The sequence below is a fragment of the Oryctolagus cuniculus genome, chromosome 5 (assembly GCF_964237555.1).
Source record: "Oryctolagus cuniculus chromosome 5, mOryCun1.1, whole genome shotgun sequence".
Lineage (NCBI taxonomy): Eukaryota > Metazoa > Chordata > Mammalia > Lagomorpha > Leporidae > Oryctolagus > Oryctolagus cuniculus.
The window spans coordinates 85,269,675-85,292,516 of NC_091436.1; the positions used below are offsets into that span (position 1 = coordinate 85,269,675).

Sequence of the window (22,842 nt, forward strand, 5' to 3'; positions counted from 1 at the left end):
CTTTTGCAGATTTAAAAGTAGAATTTAAGAAGGAAACAATTATTTTTAAATTCATATGTGAGTGACTAGCTGATAGCCTTCAGCAACTCCTGGAGTTTTCAAGGTTATTAGTTAAATTAAATTACTGAAGAGACTTACAAAAGAACCTAGTCACTACAGCTTAACTTTAAAGTCTCTTCAGGCTTAAAAAACAATATTCTGTGTTTCTAGTTTTAAAATAAAATCTCTGCTTGGTTGATTTCAGAAACTAAAAAAAAGGGAAAAGAATTCCATGCAACAGGAAATAGGATTTTAGCAACAAAGAGCAATTACCATGCTGCATACTATCTCTATCAACAAGTTGGGGGCAGCCTCAGGGTCTAATGTTTAAACCACCAGTTAGGATGCTCACCTTATATACTGGAGTGCCTGAGAACATGTCTTAGTAGCTCTGCTCTCAATTCCAGCTTCCTGCTAATGTAGATTTTGGGAGGCAGGAGGTGATGACTCAAGTAGACAGGTCCCTGCCACCCATGTTGGAGACCTAGACTAGATTGAGTTCCTAGCTCCTGGCTCTGGCCTGCCCCAGCCCCTGCCCCAGCCCCAGCCCCAGCCCCAGCCCCAGCTATTGCAGGCATTCAGAGAGCAGATGGGAGCTTGCTTCCTCTCTCTCTCAAATTTAAAACAAAACTTCATCTTGCCGATTTCCTCCAATCTATGCTTTTAACTGCCTTTTTTATACTCTACCTCTGAACCCAAAGTCTCCAGAAAAGAATAGTTCCCAGGAAACCTGTTTATGATGAGAAGAATATTCTGCATCACTGAGGTCCAGCAAGGTACCCACTAGCCACATGGAGCTATTGAGCATCTAAGATGTGCGCAACAGGGAAGGCTTTGGTGCAGCTTTAAGGTACCACGTGGCATACCTGCATCACACATCAGGGTGCATAGGTTTGAGTTTTGATTACAGTGCCCATTCCAGCTTCTAGCTAAAATACCCTGAGAGGCATCAGATGATAGCTCAAGTGGTTGGGTCTCTGTGAACCACAAAGCTTCAGCCTTGCCCATCCCCAATGATTGCCAGCACTTGGGAAGTGAACCAGCAGATGGGAGATCTCTCTACCTTTCAAATAAATAAACAAATTTTTTAAAATTAAAGAAGATGTGGCTATCATAATGGACAGTGTAGCTCCTGTCCAAGTTCTCCCCTTCTCCAACATGGTCTCATTATTTGTGGGCAGTAAGGTTGAAGGCAGATGGTCACTTTCACCTAACCTTCTTGACTCATCTGATGAAAATTAAACCTGGGGTGGGCACTGTGGCACAATGGGTTAAAATGAAGCTTGGGATACTGGCATCCCATATCAAGAGCATCAGTTTGCATCTTGGCTATCAGATCTGAACCAGCTTCCTGCTAATGCTCATAGGAGGCAGCAGATATGACCCAAGTGCTGGGGTTCCCAATACCCACATGGAAGACCTGATTGAAATTCTTAGCTTCTGGCTTTGGCCTGGCTCAGCCCTGGATGTTGCGGACATTTGTGGAGCTAATCAATAGATTGAAGACCTCTCTCTTCTCTAGTTATTCTTCTGTAACTATGAGTTTCAAATTAATAAATCTTAAAAAAAATTAAAAGAGTGGTTATAATTATCAGGTGATCAGTAATAAGTCAAGATTTACACCTAGTACATGTGGTTTCTAGTTCCAATTTCCTTCTACTTTATCATGCTAATCTTTGAATCAGACATTAAACACTAACAAACTTAAAATTTAAAATTGCATTGTAATTTTCTAAGGAACTTATTGTCCTGTTTATTTTTTTGTTCACTGTGGAATTACAATATGTAAAATGAAAAATCCAGATGAGTAACAAGGTTGTCAAAAGAAAAACTGGAAAGCAGAAACTCGTTCTTTCCTCCTGTAGATGATGAGAAGTTATTTCAGGAGAGAAAAATAAAGATACATCTAAAATTTATTGAATCAAATATAGGTTTTAAAATAATTTTAAAAAAGATTTATTTATTTATTTGAAAGAGTTACAGAGAAAGGGGGAGAGAAAGAGAGAGAAAGAAATCTTCCATCTGCTGGCTCACTCCCTAGATGGTTGCAATAGCCAGCAATAGCCAGGCCAAAGCCAGGAGCTTCTTCCAGGTCTCCCATGAGGGCAGCAGGGGCCCAAACACTGGGGCCATCTTCTGCTGCTTTTCCAAGGACACTAGCAGGGAACTGGATTGGAAGCACAGCAGCCAGGAGACAGACTGGTGATGATATAGGGATGCTGTTTACCAGTTATGCACATTGCCAGCCTCAAAAATAAATTTTATTTTTTTAAAAAAAGATTTTATTTATTTGAAAGGCAGAGTTGCAGAGAGGCAGAAAAAGAGGTAGAGTCAGAGATATCTTCCATCTGCTAATTCACTCCCCAAATGGCTGCAATGGATGGTGCTGGGCCAATCTGAAGCCAGGAGCCAGGAACATCCTTCTGGTCTCCCTGTGGGGACAGAGGCCCAAGGATTCAGGCCATCCTCCACTGTTTTCTCAGGTGCACCAGCAAGGAGCTGGATTGGAAGTAAAACAGCTTGGATTTGAACTGGCCCCCATATGGGATGTCAGCACTGCAGATGGCAGCTTTACCTGCTACGCCACAGTGCCAGCCCCCAAAAAGACATATTCAATGGGAATAGGAGAATATCTTTTGGTTTCTCCTTTAGAAAAAAAAATTATACAGTAATTTAAAAAATAATTTTGTTATGCTGCATTCTGGTTTTTAGATTCTATTGCAGGGGCTGGCATTGTAGCATAGGGAGTGTTAAGTTGCTGCTGTAATGCCAGAATCCCATGTGGGCACTGTTTTTGAGTCCTGACTGCTCCATTCTGACCCAGGTCCCTACTGATGTGCCTGGGAAAACAGTGGAAGATGGTCCAAGTGCTTGGGCCCTGTACCCATGTGGGAGACCTGGATGAAGCTCCAGGATCCTGGATTTGGCTTGGCCTAGTCCTGGTTGTTGCAGCCATTTGGGGAGTGAATCAGGGGATGGAAGATTCTCTCTCTCTCTCTCTCTGTAACTCTGCCTTTCAAATAAATAAATATATATAAATACATAAATAAATAAATATTTAAAAAGAAAATGATCCTATTACAATGACAGCACCTTTGGAAGTTATTTTCTGTGCACATTTAAATAGAAACTGACAGCATTCCTACAAGGGTTGCTGTAAGAAAATCAGTAACTTTTTATAATTTGGACTCAGACTTATGGAAGCACATATGTATTCTCTGTTCATCAATTTCTTCTTGTTGTATCTAATCTGTATAATCCATCTGTTAAGTTGTCGATTCAATTTCTATTTAATCTTTAGAAGTTTTTTGATTTTGAAAAAAATCTGGTCATTCTGATAGCATTTCTTTCTCATGCTTTAATTCCTATTTTGTGTCTTTAAATGTGTATTTTGTAAATTAAAAATTTTAAGCACACGTATATTTATTTTTATCTATTTGAAAGGCAGATAGATAGAGGAAGACAGACAGAGAGAATACCCATCTGCTGATACATGTCCCAAATGCCTCCAATAGCCAGAAACAGGGAGCTCAAATTCAGGTCTCCTAGGTGGGTTGTAGTAAGGACCCAACTAAGTGAGCTGTCACCTACTGCCTCCCAAATGCTGAATTATCAGGAATCTAGAATCTGGAGCAGAACTCAGACTCAGGTACTCTAATGTGGGATGCAGGCATCTCAAATGGCATCTTAACAACTACTCTAAACACCTGTCCCTATGCATACTTACTTCATTTGAAGCATTAGGCAAATAATCCTACTATTATTTAATGAAATTCATCAGGTTGGGGCTGGCGGCTCCATGGCTCACTTGGCTAATCCTCCGCCTGTGGTGCCAGCATCCCATATGGGCACCGGGTTCTAGTCCTCTTCCACTCCAGCTCTCTGCTGTGGCCCGGGAAGGCAGTGGAGGATGGCCCAGGTGATTGGGCACCTGCACCCACATGGGAGACCAGGAAGAAGCACCTGGCTCCTGGCTTCGGATCGGCGCAGCGCCAGCCATAGCGGCCATTTAGGGGGTGAACCAACGGAAGGAAGACCTTTCTCTCTCTCTCTCTCACTGTCTAACTCTGCCTGTCAAATAAGTAAAATAAAATAAAATCACTCAGGTTGGATTGTTCCATTGATGTCTAACTCATTTATGTTTTCAAATACATATCATTCATAACTTAGCATGCTTAATTTTATTGTTCTTTCTATCTGCTAAAATTCCCTCAGGAAGATTGTTACATGTTTTGTAAATGTTGATGGTGGACTCACCTTGAGCAGGTGGTTATCAATAATAATCCTATATTGGGGCTGGTGCTGTGGCACAATAGACTAAGTCTCCACCTGTAGCATTGGCATTCAGTATTGGCACCATTTTGAGTCCCAGCTACTCCTCTTCAAATCCAGTTCTCTGCTATTGCCTGGGAAAGCAGTGGAAGAAAGACCAAGTGCCTGGGCTCCTGAAGACCCAGAAGAAGCACCTGGATCCTGGCTTTGGACTGGCTCAGCTCCAGCTGTTGAGGCCATTTGGAGAGTGAACCAGTGGATGGAAGATACCTCTATGTGTGTCTGACTTTACTTCTCTGCCTCTCTCTGTAACTCTACCTCTCAAAGAAAGAAATCTTAAAACAAAAAGAAAGAAAAAAGCATGCATAAAAAAAAGAAATCCTATATTGACAATATGTCCCTCCAAAGCAGTTCTGTTTTTGCTTCTGCAGATATTCCAGGTATTACCAGTCCAGGACTCCATCCTCACCTTCTTAAATATTACTTGGCATCAGGATTTCTGTACTATGGAGCTAGGATATATCTGGCCTTCAAATCTGTATGAAGCAGACTTATAATAATAAATTCTCATAAGGAAGGCTTTCCTCCTCTGACCCAGAGTCTAACTGGACATACATGAGGTTCCCTATCAACCATGTGTGTTAGAGAGTATTATTTTTCTAGTCAACTTTTTCAATAAAATTATGTTATTTTATAGATCCAGGATTTATCAGGATTTGGGGATGGGGAGTGGTGCAAGGGCTCAGATCCAACTCCCCAACTTGAGAGGGTTCAGGATCTTATCTCCAATTTGTCCACAGCTATCTCCTGTCCCTGTATGGATATTAAAACTTGAACTACTGAAGTAACTGCAAGTAGCAACATATCCTAATCCACAATAGGCTGAGTGAGCTCCAGTATTAGTTCAAGTTTTCTATTCCAGTCTTTAGGTTCCTTTCCAATTTGAGCCCTAGGGGTTTCCAGAAAGATACTTATTTCAGTTTATCAAATATTTGAGGTTGCTTTGCAGTGGAGGGTTTTTTAAACAATGTAATCTGCCCCACTGCTAGCAATAGAATCTATTTCTATATTCTTCTTTATACTTTTGAAATTTCTCAAGCCAAGTTAGTGAAATGCATAGGAGCAAAATTGAAGGATGATAAAATATAAGTATTACACAAATTACTTTTCTAACAGTAATTCCTTTTTCAAGTTTCCTCTGTGTCAAATGTCTTATAGGACTAATAAAGTCAATGTTCAGAGGACTTAAAGAAACCAAAATTACTAACATTTTTAAATCTTACAAAGATATCTAAATTATTCTTACCTCTGAATTAATAACTTTAATCAGAAAGAAAATGTGATATACCGTCTTCGTTAACAAAGAAAGTTGACGACACCTCTCTAGGTACACTTGTACAGATGGTTCTACCCTTTGCTGTAATTTACTCCAAAAGAGAGTGAGTTCCCTTAAAAAAAAAAAAAAGTTTAAGAGGTAAGTTGGAGCAGTAACATAATAATCACGGACATCAGTCCAGTCATTATATTTGAAATTAAAACTGGTTTTGATTCTAATTCTACATGTAGAATTAAGTTTAAATGTCATATAATCGAACCTGATTTTCTAAGGACCAAATAAAATCAGGCCATGAGTTATAATTTTATTAATATTTTTTAATGCCAGACAGAGAAGCACTACCTTTTACTAAGAAAGCACCTAACAAGTTTAAACAAGTTATACAAATGATCATTTGGAGCCACATCTGAACTTCTAAGTACTAAGAAAGCAGAAAATGCATAGATTTTAAAAATATACAAATGGCATAATGATCTTTATAAAGCATTTATTTTTTAGCTTTCAACTTAAAAACTGACCAATATGGTTATTGTTATCATAAAAAAAGAACCATGGAAGACACAGAACCAGAAGAAACTGATTTGTAGTACAGCAGCTAAATAAAAGGAAGTTTTGAAAAACTAACTTTGAAATTTATTCCAAATGCAACAACTTTTGTAGAAAGTAATCCTACTGAAGTAATATTTTTTTTTCTTCCCTTTACTTATCATCCTATTTCTCTTCTATCCTCAATCTCATTATTAATTTCCACAAAAACTTTCATCCACACAACCTCTTTCATCAAGTGTCTTCTCAATACAGGTCCTTTCCTATTAATAACTCCTTAGCGTATATTTCCAGGAACTCTGCCCTTTCACATGCACTTGAATAACTGCTGATTTACTGAATATTGAAGCTATATGAGGGTACTTCAAGAAGTTCATGGAAAACTATGCTTGAAATCCACATATGCATTTTCCATGAATTTTTGGAAGACTCCCATATACTGAAGACTTCAAATATTTTTGTCCAGTGTTGATGACTTTTATCTCTCCAGTTCTTTATAAGCATTCTCTCTACTTTGATCTCTTCTGAAACCTTAAACTCTGTACAATCATGCATTTCATTTATGATGGGCCACATGCATGAAGGTGAGCCCATAGGATTATACTGCCTTGTGATATTATAGATTGCAGTTTTAGTTTCTATAAGTATACTCTATGATGTTCACACAACAATGAAATTGCCTAATGATGCATTTCAACACATATCCTGTTAAGTGACCCATAACTATACACAAAAAAGATGACTGCCATTCTTCCTAGTTCACCATTTTTCTAATTCAGTGCATCACCATCACTGACCCTATCAGCCTCTTCTTTTTATTATCCTGAAGACTGATATTTTCCAGTATTCTTTCACCTGATCTCACATCCATAAGGCAGCCTTTATGACTTCCCAACTGGACTATTCATTAGCTTTGTAGTTGATTTTCTGTCTCATTTCTGTTCTGCCACTTCCTTCTCCTACTTTGCTCTCACTGTTCAGGCTCCGATCAATCCTCAACTGCTTAATATAAACAATGAGACATACTTGTATGTTGCCCTCCTACACAACAGTTCATATTACACTGTTTTTATTAAAAAATTCAGAATGTGACTTTTTTTAAAGCCAATGTAACACATTAAGTTATCAATGATTTTCACGCTATATTATTCCTAGAAAATTTACTTGTCTTTGATAAATATATCTTACTGATTCTCCCTTCACAACATACCTGCCTTTTTTTAAATCAATATTTCTGCATGGCATATACAATTTTTCTTCATAACAGTAACAAAGCTCAACTGCTCAAAAACTTTGATAATTACAAACTTCAATCTTCTCCAATTACACATTTATTTACCTTGCTTCTTCTATATTTGTATGCCATATGTCACTAGTAAATATTATTAGATATCAGAATGGTATACACCAAATTTTCCTTTGTGTTCTCATAATACCAACACATCACTGAAGATTAATGACATTAATAAGGCTGTTAACTATCCAGATAAGTTGTCAGTCTTAGCCAACACTAATTTAAGATGGTTGATCTTGAGTTTCTTGAGCTAACAGCAGTCAACATCCCAATTAATTGTACCCTCTCAAAGGATTTTATATCAACAGGCTTTGCCCACTTGGAAATGTATCATACAAAGAAACATGTATTGAAGGAGAACACTGAAGAAGCTGGTGAGATAGAATGACTTATTAAAGATAGAAAATTAGATATATTTCCATATATAAATGACAGGATCTTGTCACATGTAATGATAGTTAGGTAGCAAAAAGTACATAATATGTGGGGGAAAATATGTATATTGAATTATTGGTTGCTTATATATATGAGAATATTTTTATGGTGGGCTTAGACAAGAGAAACCTTTCATCTTCCAAGATTTAAAAATTTCCTGACCTGATGATGCTTGCTAAGGAACTATGTGTTCCTTAATGCAAAAAGTTAAAAGTTACAATATGAACTACTTAATAATTAGTTCGTACACCATGCAGTATCTGAAAATAAGCTTTCTGTCTTTATAAGAACTTTATTAAAAAGATTTCTTTGAATGTTCCTAAGCTATCTGAGTTCTCACAACCTATTTTCTTTGAAAAAGAAAATAAACTTACCATGCACAATACATATCTCCTTGTTGGAGCTGACGGGATAAAAATGCAGTACATAAAACAAGAGCACTTTTTTCATCACCTTCAGATTCTAAGTTACAGATCATTTCTAGTGCATCTTTGCAATCAACTTCTGAAATCTACAGAAAAAGAAATATGCCATAAAATGGGTTTAGATTACTTTCATTAGTATTACTGACTTAAACACTTTCAAGTCATAATTTGTCATTACTAGGACAAAGGCCAGGCTGCAGTTAAAAAATAAATTTTTTCATAACCAGTAAAATTGACATAGTAATTCTGAAAGAATGCTGAGAAACAAAGAACCATTTTCAAGAACTTCTACTCATTTATAAGGGAATAAAATGTTTTATATAAATGATGCCAATTATAACACCCTTTACCCATTAAATCAGATCTGTGAAACTACAGAGAAAAGTTGAAGAGAATATACTAGATGAAGGAGTAATAAACTGTCAATTCATTTGAGTGAAGAAAACATAATAGGAAACATTTTATGTAGCAATACCTGACTTAATATAAGCTAACCTCAATTTTCTATCAATCTCATTTTGTTTTTTCACATAAATTTATTCTATTTCAAAGCTTGCCAAAAGTCATGCAAACATATGCATAACCTACATAAAGGTAACTTGCTTCATCTCACATCCATTATTCATTCTTGAAAATACTGAAATTTACTTCCTCATTACAACAATATACTATTTAAAATAAACAAAACTGACCTACAATCTCTACAGGTGATGAAGTCACAAATCGAACCATATTTGACAAACATCAAAGACTTAAATTCTTTCTACTTTGTCATGTTATCTTTTACTAAAAGCTGTGTTAACTTTGACAATTATCCTGACACACAGACAAATGAAAATCAACCCATGAATTCTGGGGTTTCATATTTTACTTCTTCATTATTTATTAGTGCCAGTTTCTTCAAAAATAGCAACACTGATAATCCATATCTTGCCTGGTAAGTATTACTACAGGTTGACCATAAGTATTTTGAATTTCAGATTTTTTTTAGTTTGTATTACTTGCATATACAAAATGACATATATTGGGCATGAGACACAAGTGAAATTCATTTATGTTTCATATATGCCTTATTTATATAACCTGATGGGAATCAGATATACTAATTTTAGTGTACCCGTGTTTTGACTGTAATTTGCACATGAAGTCAGCTGTAAAATTATCAACTTATGGTAGCCTGTAGCCAATTAAAAAATTACAGGTTTTAGAGCATTTCAGATTTTGGGATTAGGAATGATCAACTTGTACTTCTTTTTATAAAGACGTCTCAAAGAGATTAAACTACTTGCCCAACATTACAGAGTCAAGATTTCAACAAAGTTTTAGCTTCTTAGTCTAAGGTCTTTACAGAGTTCCACATGCACAAGCATATTGAGGCCCTATAATGCTAAATATAGATATTTTATTTGTTCAGAATTAACTAAAACTATTTCTTTAAATTTATTTTCATTATTCTTCTATAACCGAAGCTATTCTGTTGAATGCTTAGATGGTAACAAATGTGCGCATTATGTATATAAAGGGAAAAATTTATTTACTCAATATGATCCTTATTAGCTTAATCCTTAAAAATGTGTTTGTATCTATGTTATCTGTGTGTATATATATGTGTGTGTATGTATGTATGTGTGTATATGTATATATACACAAACAATATGCCAACCGCGACATATGGTATATTCAATAATATAGAAGATTTTATAGGTACATTAATGAAACAATTTTATGGTACACTTGAATGTCTTCATTTCCAAGAACTACCACTAGGTGGAATTCTTGAAAAACATGATATTAAAGACAAGGGAAAGAATAATGAAAAAATTTAAACCCATGAATGGCCGAATTGAAATTGAAAAAAGTGAAAATATAGCCATTAATAAATCAGATTTTTAGAATCTAATGCTTGGGCCCCTGTATTCATGTAGGAGACCTGGATGAAGTTCCTGGCTCCTGGCTTCAGCCTGGCCCAGACCTAGCCCTTGCAACCGTTTAGGAATGAACTAGCAGTTGGAAGGTATCTCTGTCTCTTCTCTCTGTAACTTTAACTTTCAAATAAAATAAATATTTAAAAAAAATCCAAGACAGTACAATTCAGAGATTATTAATATTTATGCATAGACTATTCTTGCTTGGAAAAACCAATAAAAATTTAAATACCAGAAAATTTACAACTCTGAATTAAATATCTAAAGCCAATTAGAATGACCTGCTTGTTAAAGACACACATTCTGCCTTAATAAAGCACAAAATATATTTCAGAAATATAAATTATCTTTGCCTTAATATGACTCTTTATGCTAGATATTTTAAGAAGTACAGAATACCACTATCTTATATACATTTACCAAGGTTACATTTAAAGCATATTGGTTCTAATCACATTTAAAGAATGGTTTCAAGAAAACTTTATTTGCTTATCAAAATAACATTGCTTTCCATACAGAAAAGAACTTAACTGGAAAGCCTATCATAACTAAGAAAATGCAAAATAAAACAATGAGCTATACTTATTACTTTTTAATTTTTTTAAAGATTTGATTTATTTATTGTAGAGTTACAGGTAGAGTTACAGACAGTGAGAGGGAGAGACAGAGAGAAAGGTCCTCCTTCCGTTGGTTCACTCCCCAAATGGCTACAACAGCTGGAGCTACGCCAATCTGAAGCCAGGAGCCAGGTGCTTCTTCCTGGTCTCCCATGTGGGTGCAAGGGCCCAAGGATCTGGGCCATCCTCCACTGCCTTCCCAGGCCACAGCAGAGAGCTGGATTGGAAGAGGAGCAGCCAGGACTAGAACCACATGGGATGATGGTGCTGCAGATGGAGAATTAATTCACTGTGCCATGGCGCCGTCCCCCATACTATTTTTTAGCACGTGGACTAGCAAAGATTAAAACACTAATAATCTCTGATGTTATAAAACAGGAAATTTCATATACTATTTTAGGGAGCATAAATTGCTTCTTGGACCCGGCGCTGTAGCACAGTGGGTAAAGCCGCTGCCTCCAGTGCCAGCATCACATATGGGCACCAGTTAAGAGTCCCGGCTTCTCCACTCCTGATCCAGCTCTCCGCTATAGCCTGGGAAAGCAGCAGAAGATGGCCCAAGTCCTTGGATCCCAGAACATGCGTGGGAGACCCAGAAACAGTTCCTGGCTCCTGGTTTTGGATTTGCACAGCTGCGGCTGCTGCAGCCAACTGGGGAGTGAACCAGCAGATGGAAGACCTCTCTCTCTCTCTTCTTCTCTATGTAACTCTTTCAAATAAATAAAGCTTAAAAAAAAAAAAAAAGATCAATCCCATTCACAATAGCTACAAAAACAATCAAATACCTTGGAATAAACTTAACCAAGGATGTCAACGATCTCTACGATGAGAATTACAAAATCTTAAAGAAAAAAAGAAATAGAAGAGGATATCAAAAAATGGAAAAATCTTTCATGCTCATGGATGGGAAGAATCAATATCATCAAAATGTCCATTCTCCCAAAAGCAATTTATACATTCAATGCGATACCAATCAAAATACCAAAGACATTCTTCTCAGATCTGGAAAAAATGATGCTCAAATTCATATGGAGACACAGGAGACCTCAAATAGCTAAAGCAATCTTGTACAACAAAAACAAAGCTGGAGGCATCACAATACCAGATTTCTGGACATACTACAGGGCAGTTGGAATCAAAACAGCATGGTACTGGTACAGAGACAGATGGAAAGACCAATGGAACAGGACAGAAACACCAGAAATCAATCCAAACATCTACAGCCAACTCATATTTGATCAAGGATACAAAACCAACCCCTGGAACAAGGACAGCCTCTTCAACAAATGGTGCTGGGAAAACTGGATTTCCACATGCAGAAGCATGAAGCAAGACCCATACTTTACACCTTACACAAAAATCCACTCAACATGGATTAAAGATCTAAATCTAGGACTTGACACCATCAAATTATTAGAGAACATTGGAGAAACCCTGCAAGATATAGGACAGGCAAAGACTTCTTGGAAAAGACCCCAGAGGCACAGGCAGTCAAAGCCAAAATTAACAATTGGGATTACATCCAATTGAGAAGTTTCTGTACTGAAAAAGAAACAGGAAAGTGAAGAGGCAACTGACAGAATGGGAAAAAAATATTTGCAAACTATGCAACAGATAAAGGATTAATAACCAGAATCTACAAAGAGATCAAGAAACTCCCCAAAAACAAAATTAACAACTCACTTAAGAGATGGCCAAGGACCTCAATAGGCATTTTTCAAAAGAGGAAATCCAAATGGCCAACAGGCACATGAAAAAATGTTCAGGATCACTCGCCATCAGGGAAATGCAAATCAAAACCACACCTCACCCGGGTCAGAATGGCTCAGATACAGAAATCCACCAACAACAGATGCTGGAGAGGATGTGGGGAAAAAGGAACACTAACCCATTGTTGGTGGGAATGCAAACTGGTTAAGCCACTATGGAAGTCAGTTTGGAGATTCCTCAGAAACCTGAATATAACCCTACAACACAACCCAGCCATCCCACTGCTTGGAATTTACCCAAAGGAAATTAAATTGGCAAATAAAAGAGCTGCCTGCACCTCAATGTTTATTGCAGCTCAATTCACAATAGCTAAGACCTGGAATCAACCTAAATGCCCATCAACAGATGAATGGATAAGAAAGTATGGGATATGTACTCTATAGAATACTATACAGCAGTAAAAAGAATTGAAATCTGATCATTTGCAATAAAATGGAGGAATCTGGAAAACATCATGCTGAGTGAATTAAGCCAGTCTCAAAGGGACAAATATCATATGTTCTCCCTGATCAGTGACAACTAACTGAGCACCAAAAAGGAAACCTGTTGAAGTGAAATGGACACTATGAGAAACAATGTCATGATCAGACTTTGTCCTGACTGTTGATGAACAACTTACTATTTTATTCCTTTTAGTGTTTTTTTTTGTTCTACTTAATACCATTGGTTGAGCTCTTTAATTAACACACAATTATTCTTAGGTGTTTAAATTTAACTGAAAAGTGATCCCTGTTAAATGTAAGAGTGGGAATAAGAGAGGGAGGAGATGTACAGTTCGGCATATGCTCAATCAGACTTGCCCCAAACGGTAGAGTCAGAAATGTGCCAGGGGATTCCAATTCAATCCCATGAAGGTAGCCTGTACCAATGCCATCTCACTAGTCCAAGTGATCAGTTTCAGTTCATAATTGATCATAATGATAGGATTAAGAGTCAAAGGGATCACTTAAACAAGACTAGTGTCTGCTAATACTAACTGACAGAATTAAAACGGAGAGAATGATCCAACATAGGAAGTCGGATACACACTGTAATCCAAAAGCTGTACTTTGGAAATTTATATTTATTAAATAAAAGTGAAAAAAAAATAAATTACAGCTCCTGGCAAATAGTTGTCTATATTTTGTGTCTATAGATTTACTTATTTAGAAAAATTGTTATAATCTTCTGATTGATTTTAGTTTGGCACTATTAATCAATTTAAAATGTGTTTAATTTCTTAATTCAGCAACTCCATTTTCAGAAACTTACCCTCCCAGTACTATTGTAATAAAGATGCAAGGATTTATTTACAAGATAACAACATATGAGCCCACTGGTCTGGTCACGGATAATACAAATCCATGTTATGGCTATGCAGCCAAGAAAAAACAAGGCTGACCTATTTGGATTATTAAAAGATGTGTACAATGGGTGGGTAGGGAGAGTGCCTAGCAGCCATAATATTTGAAAATAATTTTAATTATACAAAAATATTTGTATGTGCATAGAAAAATATATTATATAATAAATTTCAAAATTAATATTGATTACCTAGGGGAGTGCCAAATGGGAAAATTATGATTACAGAGAGACAGAAGTTTTACTTTTTGAACTTTGATGTTTAACTATAATAAAACCAACAAAAATCCACATCTGAACATTAACTGCTTTCTTACTACTAATACTGAGAATCCAGACCAAAGTTCTGTCTTTATAGAGAACCTAAATATTTATCTCTCCCAGTTCCACTCCTCTGTCATCCCTAACAGCGAGCTCCTATTTCTATCAAATTGAATGTATATTGAGAAATAATCAATCCCTTGCCCACTAGCTCACAAAGGCAAGGATTTCCACAGAAGGACCATCAATCCAGGCCATGACTGATTTCTTCTAAGAAGTCTATTCCTACCCTCCTCACAGCAGTTGGAAAAATCCAGACTATAGGTTCTATAAAGCCCAGGAAATCATTTGGTGTGGCCCTGCCAAGGCAACCACAGGTCGATCTTCAAATTCAACGAATTTAGAGCAGGCTAATTTTTAAGTTGATAATTTTGCTCAGCTCACATATGATGTTATAAACATCCAAATGGCCCTTGGTAGAAAAAAGGTTCCCCACTCACCCTTGCATGCATAGATGAAAAAATACTCAAATTCTTAAAAGAACTAAGCAACAGTAAACAAATGTATTCATGTGGGAGTGAGAATGAGGACTTACTCCTGAAGCGGGTAACGTTCCAAAGGTTATTAAGTGACCTGAATGCCTTCCTTTGAGGCAGAAATAACAGGCCTTGATGACAGCCAGTCTTAACTCACCTTATATGAACTATGAAGAACAAGTTTCTATTGTCTTTATTACAGAAAGAGTAATCAAACATGATCTCCAGGCTAAAAAAGTGACTTTTGCCAAGTAATGTGTAGCCTTAAAATAATCAGAACCTGCTCTGCGGTTATTTTTTTGTTTTTTAAATGAATGGAATATATATGGATCTTAATGAACCCTGGTTAAGAATATATAGTCTTAATTCTATCTAACAGTGGAAACATTATTTCATGACACCTCAGTCACCAAGGGTCCTCATGAAAATTTTCCTGAAGTCCTCCCAGAGCAGGCTGTGCTGCTGCTATTCAACCCTGGATAATTAAACCATAAGGCTCAGTATTTCAAGATAATACAAATTTTTTCCTGAGATTACAAATTCATTGCCTTCAACTTTAAAGCAAACTCAAAAGCCCTATGCTTATAGAGTTTCTTACTAAAAAAAAAAAAAAATGCATCCTTAGGACACAGCACAGCCTATGACTTATGTACACATAACCCCTGTGCCTACAAAGCACACATCATTTAATAAAAATGTGATATACATTCCAAAGGTCATTTCAAGAGATTTTACACATTTTAAAATTAGCTCATCTAGTTATTATGAACTAATAAGAAAACCTCAATCTTCTACTTTGCTCTTTTATAGCAATTTACAAAGTTAATTGACTATGATAAAAGATAAATGGCAAGGAAAAAACTACAGATTAGTCAATGTCTAAATTAATAGTATAAAATATCCCAGGCTGGAGCCTATGGCTCTTCTCCATTGGAAATTGCCTGACATCACTCTTCCCAGGATTTTGAATATCCCAACTCTATCACAGGTTTATTTCTAATCTTGGTCCAAGAGTGTTCACGGCTTCTTCCCTTTCTATTCTCAGCAAAAATCAATCACCATACATTTACAATCTCAAATCTCATGTGGGCATTCAGTTTTCTGTCTGAGACCACTTTGCTTCTTGATTCTAATTATAATCCTTCTCTGTCTACTGAAAGGACCGTGATTGCTGTTAATTGTCTTTTGTCTTATATCTCCACCTTTTCCTTAACATATCTTTAAGTCTGTTTCACAATCCCTTTGTCCTAGTCTTTCTATTGCTCAAATATCAAGAAACACATTTTACATACAAGTCAGTTGCACACATTCAGCACCCAAACAACACTGTTCAGTGTACTACAGTTTTTTCTATCTAAATTCTTTAAACTCAAGTTGTTACATATCAATAACTTTTAATTTTCCTGCTTACAACTTCATTTTGAAATTGTGAGACCTCCAAAAATGCAAAATTCTCATTTGGACCATGATTCTATTCTCAGAATTTTGTAGTCATAAAATACACAAACACATGAATACTATGTCTTTTGCCAAATTAGCAGTAAAAATAGAATCACGTCTTAGAAATAAAGTTTTACATTAAATATACAAATAAAAGTACATTTAAAATTTTAAATATAATCATACATAAAATTATTCTTATATATTTGAGAGAAAAATTATATGACTTTCTTATCTAAGAATACTTTCTCTATTACTTAAATTAGTTAAGGCCCAAATGCCTACTGGTAAGCCACCACCATATTTCCACCACATTCAGTCAACGCATTTAAAGATCCAGACTATTTACAACAGAAACTAGGTGAAGTCAATTTACATAATTTTGAAAGCTGCTTAGAATCAAGTCATGAAAGATACCCAAAAGAATACCACAAATTTAAGACTGACAATGAATAGTCCCTTTCATTATCTAAGTGAAACGGAAATCATAGGCATTCTAATTTCCTTAAAAATTAATTTCTCCTCTTTTAAAGACAATTATGAAGAAAAAATACACACTTACCTCTTCAATTAACTTTTCATTTGGTGACGATGTACAAAGACAGACAAGGTAAGTTTGCTTAAAACTACCTTTTGTACCAATCTCTGGATGGTCAGAACACAGCTTTGCTAGAGTAGTTGCTTCACTTAACTGATTTGTTTTGATTAGATGTTTAATTCTCATATCCAACAAGATGGGACCCTCAAAAGCTAAAAATTCATTCACTTTAAAAAACAAGACATAATAGATTATTAACATTTGGTAACAATTCATTTGCAATACAAATACTTATAAAGACTTTTTTAAAATATAGGACTAAAACTTTTTCTTTTTTTGTAATTTTCTATTACTGCCAATAAAATTGTCAACAAAATACTTGGTCTTATAAGCAAGAGGAATTAAGTTGCATTAAATATTTCTGTCCCTTAGAATACCATTTAGAATAAACTTAATAAACTCCTTAATGATTTAAATTCTAATAGTCAGTGTTATTAAAATTATATTGATAGCATCCCTAAAATTTGAAATGCTAGGGCATTACATACTTATATTGGCAACCACCACAGGTTATTTGGATATCATAGAAGAAATTCAACCAGTATTTCATTTAATATTGATGATATATTTTTCATTTTACAAGGTGCTATCTTTTTAAAAAAAGATGCTTCAGAATGAATTAAAATAGCTACAAAAAAATAAATGGAAAAAATCCACCAAAGGATATTTTAAAACTTCCGTGAGTTTGTTATTTTTAAAATATCAATCAATAAACTTCAACATAAGCCTAAGATATCTATTATGCATATAAATTTGTGTGTGATAAACTTCTATTCTCGTAATATTTTTAATTGCCTAGTGCTTGTTTGGTCATCTGCTAATAAGAATTTTTATTTTTTTGTATTTAAAAGGAGAATTTAAGTTTTAACAAGTATTGATTTAAACTTTTCCTTAACTTTTCTTTACCAGAAAGGAAATCATGTTTAAACATTTATTTGGTGATAGCTAGCCTGAAACCTTTGGAAAGCTTTTAGCAATAAAATTAAAATGTCCTTTAGATAAACACATTTTTTCTACTTGTGAACAGACTGGAAGATATGTCTAATAAGTAGTTTGCAGGTTAGAAGATGGAAAATGAGAAACATTTTTTCCTTCTTTAAGTATCTTTTGCTTTCCTCCAGTATCTTTATTTATTTATTTTTTTTTTACATCTAACTGCACTCCACTATATGGCTCTTCAGAGTTAAAACAATAAAACACAAGATTCCAAGTTTCATTTTTCCTGAAGTCCACACTTCTACTTACTATCCTCTACTCTTAACGTTAGGCTAAAGCAAAGCTATAAAAAACTGAACAGGTATAAATGAAACCAAATGCACTGATTTTTGGTGCCTCTGACTATGTGCCTTGCTGAAATACATGGGCATTACTTCTTTTAAATTTTCAAAGTTCTGTTCACTGACAAAGCAAAAATCTACGAAGATTTTTGAATAAAGACTAAAGAAGACCCAAGTTTTAATCTTACAAAGCTATTCTGGTTATGTCATTGTCTTAAAAATTAAAAAAAAAAATAGCTTTACTTTCCTAATATGATACTTCACCCAAAAGGAAACCCTGAATTATTTTAAATACTTTAAAAAAAACTCATAATCTGACTCCAAAAGATCATGTCAAAGAAATAATTTAAAGGTGGTAAGGATAAAATAAAACTAATGGTACTTTTAATAGGTCAGTCTCATATAGTCCCTAAAAATCTCAGATACCATTATGTAAATTACATTGTCAAATTATGCAAATAATTACTGTTTCAAATTAATATGTAAAATAATATATATTAAAAGTTTTAAAACTGTATTTTCTTTTTAATGATGAGAAATCACCACACTTCAAAATGTGGCAAGATGTATCTCAAAGAATTACACAACAGTACAGCAAAAGGGACTTCATGGATCATTTTGTCTATCTCCATCATTTGACAGATGAGTAAACTGAGGCTCACAGAAGGCAAGTGACTTCCTAGGGTCATAAAGCCAGTTAATGACAGAAACAGGACTGGAACAGGTTTTCTGACTTCTAGGTTTATAAAATGTGGGACCATAAAAATGCATTCTCTTACTTGACTACTGTGTCTGCTTCTAAATAAAATGATAATTTATGGCAATAAAGAGGTATGAAGTAGTATTAGCCTTTAAAATAGGAAAGAATTACATATTCTAAACCCTATGATTAAAATGGATCAAAAGTAGATTATACTCTAATATTTAGAGTATAAAAAAGTCACTGTCACCGAAACTCATTTCTTCCACCCTTTCCTCTCCTTTTCTCCTTCACTGCTTTTCTTTTTCCCACTCTTGTGCATCTTTCTCTACTTTCTCCAATCAAGGTTTTTTCTGAGAGTTATAATGCTGCAATGAAGACTACCTGTTTTAATCCTCACCATATTTATGAGAAACACTTTATCATTCTTATCTTTGAGTCGTAACCCTGCTTTTCCCACTTTTACTCCAGCCAAGTAGAAAATACTTTAAATTTTACTCCTTTGTAGCCCTTTAATGTACTTTCTCTGGATTTATAGACTTCAACAGAAAAGCAGTTTTTCACTACCTTTGAACTGTTAAGAGAGCTGGATGACATATAATGGCAATGTAAATGAAAGATATCTAGCTAGGGCAATGAAAAAAGTAAAAAATAGCCTTCATCCCATAAAATGGCACTTGTAGTAGAGTATTTAAAAAGAAAATATTGGGGGTCAGTGTTGTGGTATAGCAGGAAAGGCTACCACCTGTGACACTAGCATCCTATAAGAGCACTGGTTCATATCCTGGCTGCTCTACTTCTGATCCAGCTCCCTGATGATGGCCTTGAGAAAGCAGTGGAAGACGTCCCAAGTACCTGGGTCCCTAAACACACAGGGGAGACCAGATGAAATTCCTGACTTCAGCCTGACTCAGCCCATGCTGTGGTGGCCATTTGGGGAGTGAACCAGCAAATGAAAGATAACCTCTCTCTGTATTTCTCTCTCTCTCTCTCTCTCTCTTAACTTTGCCTTTCAAGTAAATAGGGAAATCTTGAAGACAGATGATTAAATACATTCAATTTATAAGTGAATTTTTGCAACTAATAAATCATTGCACAAATACTGACTGTATACTATGCACCATCACTTTTGCTGGGTTCCTATATTGTCCCAAAGTGGGGCCAAACCATTTACTTATTTAATATTCCCAAGCTCAGTTATGCACATAATTCTTTTGACTCACTGCTTCACAAGCATCTCAAACTTGGCATACAAAAATCTCTACACCATAATATTTATCATCTCCACATCTCTATCTACTCAGTTATCATCAAGGCAGAAACTAATAGTCAGTCTTAAAAATACTCTCCCTTGCAGGTATCACTCATATATCCAATTCATCATCTAGTTCAGTCACTTCTAACACTTAAATATTCGATCCCATTTACTTTCCTTCCATTTCTACCTCCTACCACTGCTCTCCACATCAGTCAAAATCACAAATCAGACCACCTTGAGGTAGTCTACTAGTATTCTGCATCTCTTCTTATCACCTCTATCATTTCTACACTCCAAAGAGCTCTGTTTACAAAGTACATACTCAATTGTCTTCCCTGTTAAAAACTCCAGAGTGGCTTTCCCTTGCTTTCAAAAGTTAAATTCCAAACATATCAACATGGACTACCTAAAATTCCTTTACTTATTCCTTTTCAGATATAATTTGCATTTTCTAGTAAAAATAAGCCAGCAATTAGGCAAGAAATAAAAGGCATTCAAATTGCAAAAAAGAAAAAAGGGCATCCAAATGAAAAAGAAGTAAAATTTTTTAGTAGTTAACATGACCCTTTATGTAGAACATCCTAAAGATTCAATTTAAAAACTATTAGATTAATAAGCAAATTTAGCAAATGTGCAGGATATAGAAATCAATATGCAAATATTAATTGTATCTCTATGCATTAACAATGAAAAATCTGAGAAATTATGAAAACAATTCCATTTAAAATGGCATTATAAAGAACAAAACACTTAAGAATAAACCTGGCATGAATAAACCTAAGTGGTGAAAGTCTTGTACATTGAAGATTGAAAACACTGCTTGAAGAAATTAAACAAGGTGCAAATAATTAGAAAGACATTCTGTGTTCATGTACTATAAGAGTTAACAATGTTAATATGCCCATCCAACACAAAGCAACCTACAGATTCAATACAATCTCTTCCAAAATTATCAATGGCAGTGTCTGCAAAAATAGAAGCATTCATCCTAAAATTTGTCTGGAATTTCAAGGGACCCTGAATACCCCAATTAACTTAAACAAAGAACAACAAAGTTAAAGATCTCACAATTCCTGATTGCAAAACATACTATAAAGCTAGAATAATAAAAAAAAATTTGATACTGGCATAAAGACAGACATTTATAAAAATACCATTGTAATAGAAGAGAGCACAGAGGCAAATGCTAATATTTATGGTCATATGATTCTCAACAAGTATGCCAAGACAACTCAATGGGCAAAGGACAGTTTCTTCAACAAATCATGCTGTAAAAACTAGATATCCACACACAAATGAATAAAGTTGGGCCTTACCCTACACTATATACAAAAATTAACTCAAAATGGATTGAAGACTCAAACCTAAGACCTAAAATTCCCAAAAGAAATCATAAGAAAAAAGCTTTACGACATAGACTTAGCAATAATTTCTTGGCTATGACACTAAAAGTACAGGCAACAAATGCAAAAATAGGCAAACAGGACAGCATTAAACTTAAAAACTTTTGTGCATCAAACAACACAAATAATAGAATGAAATAGCAACCTACATAGTGGGAGAAAATACAGGAAAATCATATATCTGTTAAGGGGTTAACATACACACTATATAAGGAGCACCTGCAATTCAAGACACACACAAAAAAATCAAACATTCAGATTTTAAATGTGGGCAAAGCACTTAAAAGGATATCTTTCAAAAGATTATACACAAATGATCAACAAATTTATAAAGCCTCGCAAATCTTCAGAAAATTGCAAATCAAAATCACAGTGAAATACCACCTCACACCTATTAGTATGGTTACTAAGAACCAGAAAATGTTGATGAGGATGTAGAGAAATTATAACTTTTGTGCACTGTGGATGGGACTGTAGAATGATACGACCTCTATGGAAAACAGCATAAAAGTTCCTTAGAAAAATTAAAAATAGAAATACCATATGAGATCCAATCATCCATTTCTGGTTATATACCCAAAACATTAAAAGCAGGGTCTCAAACAGTATTTATAGTCCAATGTTTACAGCAACACTACTCATAACAACTAAGAGGTAGAAACAATACAAACATCAATCTATGATGGATAAGTAAATGTGATTTATACATATAATGGAATATTATTCTGATTTAACAAGAAAGCAAATCTTTTCATATGCTACAAAACAACATGCATCTTGAAGATATTATGCTAAGTGAAATAAGGAAGTCACAGAAAAACAAATATATAATGAAATGAATTTTAAAAAATTTTAATGGGATTCACATTGCGGCCGGTTAAGCAGCCAATTGTGATGCATCCCATCCATATCAGAGCTCTGATTCAAGTCCCAGTTACTCCACTTTTAATATAGCTTCCTGCTAATGGTGCTTGGGTCTGAAGGTAGCACAAATAACTTGGTTCTTTTCACTCATGTGAGAGACCAGAATAGAGTTCTTGGCTCCTGTCTTTAGCCTGGCCCGGATTTGGTTTTTGCAGCCAATTGGGAATCCAACTCCCTGATAATGTACCTGGAAAAGCAGCGGAAGATGGTCCAACTACATGGGCCTCTGTATCCATGTGGGAGACCCAGAAAGAGTTCCAGGCTTGTGGAGTGAATCAGTAGATGGAAGATCTTTCTTTATTTCTCTTCCTCTCTCTAACTCTGCCTTCCAAATAAATAAATAAATAAATAAATCTTTAAAAAATGCTATCATAGATAAGCATAGTTAGGAGTGACACTAAAATTTTTATGAAGATTTAATTATGATTATTGTACTTAAATTGTG

At 35.1% G+C, this 22,842-nt stretch overlaps 1 protein-coding gene across 4 annotated transcripts in view; it reads right to left on the minus strand.

Annotated features, from left to right (window-relative positions):
- Positions 1 to 22,842, minus strand: part of ZNF292 (zinc finger protein 292) — a 103,639-nt gene that overhangs the window by 14,613 nt on the left and 66,184 nt on the right. For 3 of the 4 annotated variants that reach the window (XM_008263179.4, XM_070073791.1, XM_051854502.2), the window contains 3 exons: positions 16,800 to 17,002; positions 8,297 to 8,433; positions 5,618 to 5,759 (listed from right to left, as the gene is read on the minus strand). In XM_008263179.4, the coding sequence (XP_008261401.2) occupies positions 5,618 to 5,759; positions 8,297 to 8,433; positions 16,800 to 17,002 (482 nt within the window). Of the gene's footprint in view, positions 1 to 5,617; positions 5,760 to 8,296; positions 8,434 to 16,799; positions 17,003 to 22,584; positions 22,723 to 22,842 lie in introns of all 4 variants that reach the window. The other variant, XM_051854500.2, reaches the window with a different exon arrangement.